This window comes from Arctopsyche grandis, chromosome 8, assembly GCF_051622035.1.
Source record: "Arctopsyche grandis isolate Sample6627 chromosome 8, ASM5162203v2, whole genome shotgun sequence".
Classification (NCBI taxonomy): domain Eukaryota; kingdom Metazoa; phylum Arthropoda; class Insecta; order Trichoptera; family Hydropsychidae; genus Arctopsyche; species Arctopsyche grandis.
Genome location: NC_135362.1, coordinates 28,603,487 through 28,609,486, shown reverse-complemented (window position 1 = coordinate 28,609,486; position 6,000 = coordinate 28,603,487). Strand labels below are relative to the sequence as shown.

At 32.2% G+C, this 6,000-nt stretch overlaps 1 protein-coding gene across 1 annotated transcript; it reads left to right on the top strand.

The window, feature by feature from the left end:
• The first annotated feature begins 1,795 nt into the window (after positions 1-1,795).
• LOC143915711 (uncharacterized) lies at positions 1,796-4,629 on the top strand. Its single transcript, XM_077436467.1, has 2 exons — positions 1,796-1,981; positions 2,067-4,629. The coding sequence occupies exons 1-2, from the start codon at positions 1,799-1,801 to the stop codon at positions 4,074-4,076; spliced, it is 2,193 nt and encodes a 730-aa protein (XP_077292593.1). The 5' UTR covers positions 1,796-1,798; the 3' UTR covers positions 4,077-4,629.
• Positions 4,630-6,000: the final 1,371 nt, after the last annotated feature.

The following is a 6,000-nucleotide window of genomic DNA, read 5'->3' as shown; positions in this document are numbered from 1 at the left end:
TAGTAAAAAAACTATATTAAAAAAAAGTCAAGTAAAATAAATGTATATAAACAAATAATGTACTAAAATATAATAAATAATTAAATAAATATATAATAAATTAAATACAATTAATTTATTAAAATAAAAAGGCAATTTAAACAATATTTCAACAACAAATGTACAAATGTGTGGGATTAAAATTTCAATCAAAATGATTTCAATGATTGGCGTTTCGGCGACCGTCAACTCGGCGACCGCCAACTCGGCGACAGCTAACTCGGCGACAGCCCGCTGGTGAAGTGGACGCCAAGCTTACGTAAACTCTGCGTTTTGCAAGGAACGACCGCGACCGTCCCCGTTATAGGAATTACCGATGCACTGACAAATATTCTACCTACATACATATGCTTTATAACGCTTTATTTTTCGTTTCAGTTTTACCAATTTTTCGTAACAACACGAATCATACTATTCATTTTTTTCGCTATATTACATATATTATATTATATTATATTTGCTGGAATTTTATATTAAACGTACTTTTATAAATACATGTGTAGCACATTTTCATATCATTTGACAAATCATATGTACCTCCATATTCTCCAAAATAATATAAAAGAAAAATGATCGATTGAATCTTTCGCGCAGTGCTTTTAGTTTGTTTTCAAATGGACACACTTTTTTTCTCTTTTAAATGTTATATTTCAGTTTTATGAATTGGATAAATTAACACCCTATTCTCAATTTTCTCAACACTAATAGTTATACATAATTACAAAATATTTTCTAGCAGCGATTCTCAAAGTTTTCATGAATATATTTTTTTTCAATGATGAAATACGTTTACGAAAAAAAAGCGAATACTTCAATTCGTTCGCGGAGCTCGAATAATTTTTTTCGGCTTTTCCCATAATTAAATTATTACATCGTTTACGATTCGCAGAGGCAATTCTCGAAAAAGTTAGCTTTTTAAAGCAATTTTAAAGGTAACCACACTAGCATCTCCCGTTCTACGGTTATTGTTGAAAATTACACTGAACAACAAAAAATCACGTTTTTTAGTTACCAGAGCGGAGACTAACCAATTTTAATAACTTTGACCCACTTAATTCGAATATGATATTGATTTTTGTTGGTTGGAGATCGTTTACGAGATATGAGCGTTTAACAGTTTTTTGGCTTTTGCGGTCTTTAACTCAAAATGTAGTATTGCTGTGCTCAAAGTGAGTATTGGAATCAATAGTCTGATGTTTTTCCTATTGATCGCGAAAATCGCAGTGGCGAGTAAAACCTGTTGCCCGATCGTCCTCATCGCCGAATTGACCGGGTCCCATTAATTGTTATTTCACACCAGTGCCTACTTTCAAAATATATTACATAATGTGAAATCGTAAATTTATAAAGTTTAGAAAGGATAAAAATTGGTAAATAAACAAAGCGAGTTTACCATTAACACTAAAATGTCAGTTGGTTTTTTTTTGCTTCCAGATCTATAAATAAGTTGCTTTGAATTTGTCTCCGAAATCGTTAAATCTTTTAACACAAACTACATAATAGGCGTAACATTTCGGTTGTGTTTCGCCAACTGCTCAAAAGTCACATTTGCTTACCCTCTCTCTGTACATATGAAATGCAAAATGTTAAAAATTATTATTGATAAAATTGCAACGGAATATAAAAGCCCTCCAGATGCTCTAAAAATGAATATTCCCGAAAATTCTCGATTTGGAGAATATTCGCCAAAAGATTATGACCGAGAATTTTACAACACTAATTATGGCAGCCCTCAACTAGTACCAAATTTAGACCAAAGATGTCACTAAACAGAATTGCAAGGCAAAGGCGAGTCCATCTGTTGCTGTCAGAGTTAAATACAGGGACGATGGAGTGCAGGCTTTGTCTTGGATCAGCTCCGGCCGAATCTTCCGTCTCCATCTTCGGCGGTCCTCATCCAGAGCGTCTGGAGCAACGCATTCGGACCTGCTGTCAAATTCAGGTCGGTGCTGCTTACAGGTTATAATTATTGAGGACCCAAGTAATTAACTCTTCTCACCGCTTAATCCTACTTTTTCCATCTGCAGGTTAAAAGAGGCGATGGGTTGCCAGACAGGGTGTGTCTTTCGTGTAAGACCAATCTGGAATTGTTGATCGGCTTTCGAAAGGCTTGTTTTCGAAACAACGAATTGTCTCAACTGAGGTTAGACGATTGCTTGAAGATCAAGACCGAAGAAGTTTTATTGGAGGATGTAATATGGAACGATGAGCCTTCACAATCGACAATTCACCGAAAGAATAGTGAAATTTGCTTGAAGCCGTTTCCCATTGAATCTGAACTTATTTTACACAAAAGATCACTTCCTGGAGAAAAGCTATTTCAATGTGATATTTGTTTAAAATCGTTTATTCAAAAAAATACACTTGTGAGACATTTAAGAACTCACACGGGAGAAAAGCCTTACAAATGTGAAATTTGTCTTAAATCATTTACTCAAAAATTTAACCTCGATAAACATAAAATTTTTCATACTGGGATAAAACCACACAAGTGTGAAATTTGTCTAAAATCATTTACTCAAAAATCTAGCCTTGAGACACATAAACATTTGCATTCTGGGATAAAACCACACAAGTGTGAAATTTGTCTAAAATCATTTACTCAAAAGTCTTACCTCGTTTCACATGAAAAATTGCATACTGGGATAAAACTAAGACTACACAAATGTGACATTTGTTTAAAATCATTTTCTTATAAAAATGAACTTGTGAGACATTTAAGGACTCACACGGGGGAAAAGCCTTACAAGTGTGAAATTTGTCTAAAATCATTTATTGACAAATCTACCCTCGTGACACATGAAAAATTGCATACTGGGATAAAACCACACAAATGTGACATTTGTTTAAAATCATTTGTTGGAAAAAATACACTTGTCAGACATTTAAGAACTCACACGGGGGAAAAACCTTACAGGTGTGAAATTTGTCTAAAATCATTTACTCAATGTTCTGATCTCAAGAAACATAAAAATTTGCATGCTGAGATAAAACCACACAAGTGTGAATTTTGTTGGAAATCATTTTCCCGAAAATCTAACCTCGTTTCACATGAAAAATTGCATACTGGGATAAAACTAAGACTACACAAATGTGACATTTGTTTAAAATCATTTTCTTATAAAAATGAACTTGTGAGACATTTAAGAACTCACACGGGGGAAAAGCCTTACAAGTGTGAAATTTGTCTAAAATCATTTATTCAAAAATCTTACCTCGTGTCACATGAAAAAATGCATGCTGGGATAAAACCACACAAGTGTGAATTTTGTTGGAAATCATTTTCCCGAAAATCTAACCTCGTTTCACATGAAAAATTGCATACTGGGATAAAACTAAGACTACACAAATGTGACATTTGTTTAAAATCATTTTCTTATGAAAATGAACTTGTGAGACATTTAAGGACTCACACGGGGGAAAAGCCTTACAAGTGTGAAATTTGTCTAAAATCATTTACTGACAAATCTACCCTCGTGACACATGAAAAATTGCATACTGGGATAAAACCACACAAATGTGACATTTGTTTAAAATCATATGTTCATAAAAATAAATTTGTGAGACATTTAAGAACTCACACGGGTGAAAAACCTTACAAGTGTGAAATCTGTCTAAAATCATTTTCTCAAAAATCTATCCTCGTGTCACATGAAAAATTGCATTCTGGGATAAAACCACACAAATGTGACATTTGTTTAAAATCATTTTTTGGTAAAAAAACACTTATGATCCATTTGAGATCTCACATGGGTGAAAAACCTTACAAGTGTGAAATCTGTTTAAAATCATTTTCTCGAAAATCTGACCTCGGGTCACATGAAAAATTGCATACTGGGATAAAACCATACAAATGTAAAATTTGTCTAAAATCATTTTCTCGAAAATCTCACCTCGTTTCACATGAAAAATTGCATACTGGGATAAAACCACACAAATGTGACATTTGTTTTAAATCATTTGTTGGAAAAAATACACTTGTCAGACATTACGAACTCACACGGGGGAAAAACCTTACAGGTGTGAAATTTGTCTAAAATCATTTACTCAATGTTCTGATCTCAAGAAACATAAAAATTTGCATACTGGGATAAAACCACAAAAATGTGACAAAATACACTTGTGAGACATTTAAGAACGGGGGAAAAGCCTTACAATTGTGAAATTTGTCAAAAATCATTTACTCAAAAATCTAACCTCGAGACAGCAAATTGCATACTGCAGCGTTTCCCAACCTTTTTTGACTCGCGTACCACTTGGTAGTACATAACGCTAAATTGTACCACCATATAAAAATGATTGTATTTCATGAAATTTGTTTTTGCAAGTGTAATTATTATATATAGTATTTGCATGGTAAGGAATGTGAAGACAGGATATGTAGCATATGTAGATCTGTTTTGGTAAGAAATTTTGTGGAAAAAAAGCTATTTGCTCAAAGTTTTATATATTTATCTACTATTCTGTCATACTTCTATTATTGATAAATGGTTTTAATAATAATTTAATAAAAACACAAAATTACAAAGTACATATAATATGTTTTCTTTTCATTAAATCTCCTTACAAAATAAATTTAATGAGATCCTTGTACTGAGTTTTTTTTAAATTTGGTTCAAATGATGCGAGATTTACCCTTAAGTCTGGAGCTGGATTCAATCAATTTCTATATTTGTCTTATTAAAACATATGAAGAAAAAGCTCTCTCAACCAGTTCAGTGCTAGTAAACGGCTACAGAAATTTAAGCGCTATGTCATAAAGCTGTTCATATTCTTCACTAACACCTAGTCAAAAATTAATAAGATTATTTATTTCGAATTCAATTTTTAAAAGCAATAATTTGAAAGTTCAATCAAGTTCTCCTTTTCCTTCGTAGCTGTCCGAAAATGTTCATTATCAAAGGGGTTTGAAATCAAATTGTTTGCTTCTAAAGGTTTGGGGGGAAGCACTGCGTAAAAGACGATTTCAGCCCTATTAAATATTCAATTATTTTTTCACGTATATCCCGAGACATACGACTCTTGTTTGCAGATACGAAATTATGTAAAGTTTAAAATACTTCAATTTGATCATTTTCGATAAATAAATTCCAAAAATCTAATTTTCTAATCATATGTACTTTCAATTTTATCTGCGACATTAAAGATTATTATCGAACTGCTCTCAAGTGTCAAATTCAAGTTATTTATTTATTGGAACGTGAACGCGGTAAATTTAAAAATGCACTCCAAAATCCATGCCGGATCCGAGGAAAACGTATCGATTGCCAGATTTTCGATCATTGACTGTACATATTGACGTCGACGATGACTAATTAAGATAATGTTTATTAATTACTAGTTGTTTTACCCGGCTTCGCTCAGTATTTGACAGTATTTTAACAGCTTAAACATGGCGAATCTAATAGTAAATATTCATTTGTTTTTTTATTAAATTTATTTTGAATCGAAAAAAATATAATATTCAACCAAATGAATTGTCGTGATGGAAAAATTTTTTTTTTCGAAGTTCCCAAACAAAGATACAAACTTACAAAGTTTCTTTTCAAATTATATATTAGATATAAAAAATATTTCTATTTTTATGATTGTAAATCATTCATTCCTGCATGTCCGCCATTACTGATTTTTTTTCGCGTACCACCAAGTGGTACGCGTACCACAGGTTGGGAAACGCTGCCAATGACTTTGGACAGATATCAGTGATATCATTTAGCAAATGTTATATCATATCACATTTGTAAAGCTTTTCGCCAGTATGAGATGTTTTATGCGTGATATGTTGAGATTTGTTAGCAAATGATAAAAAAACAGATATCACATTTGTACGACATATTTTCAGTATGAGTTAATTTATGATCCACAAGGTAATATTTTTGAGTAAATGATTTTGAACAAATATCACATTTGTACTGCTTTTCTTCAAAATGATGATCTTTTTTATGGGTGAAAAGGCTATAG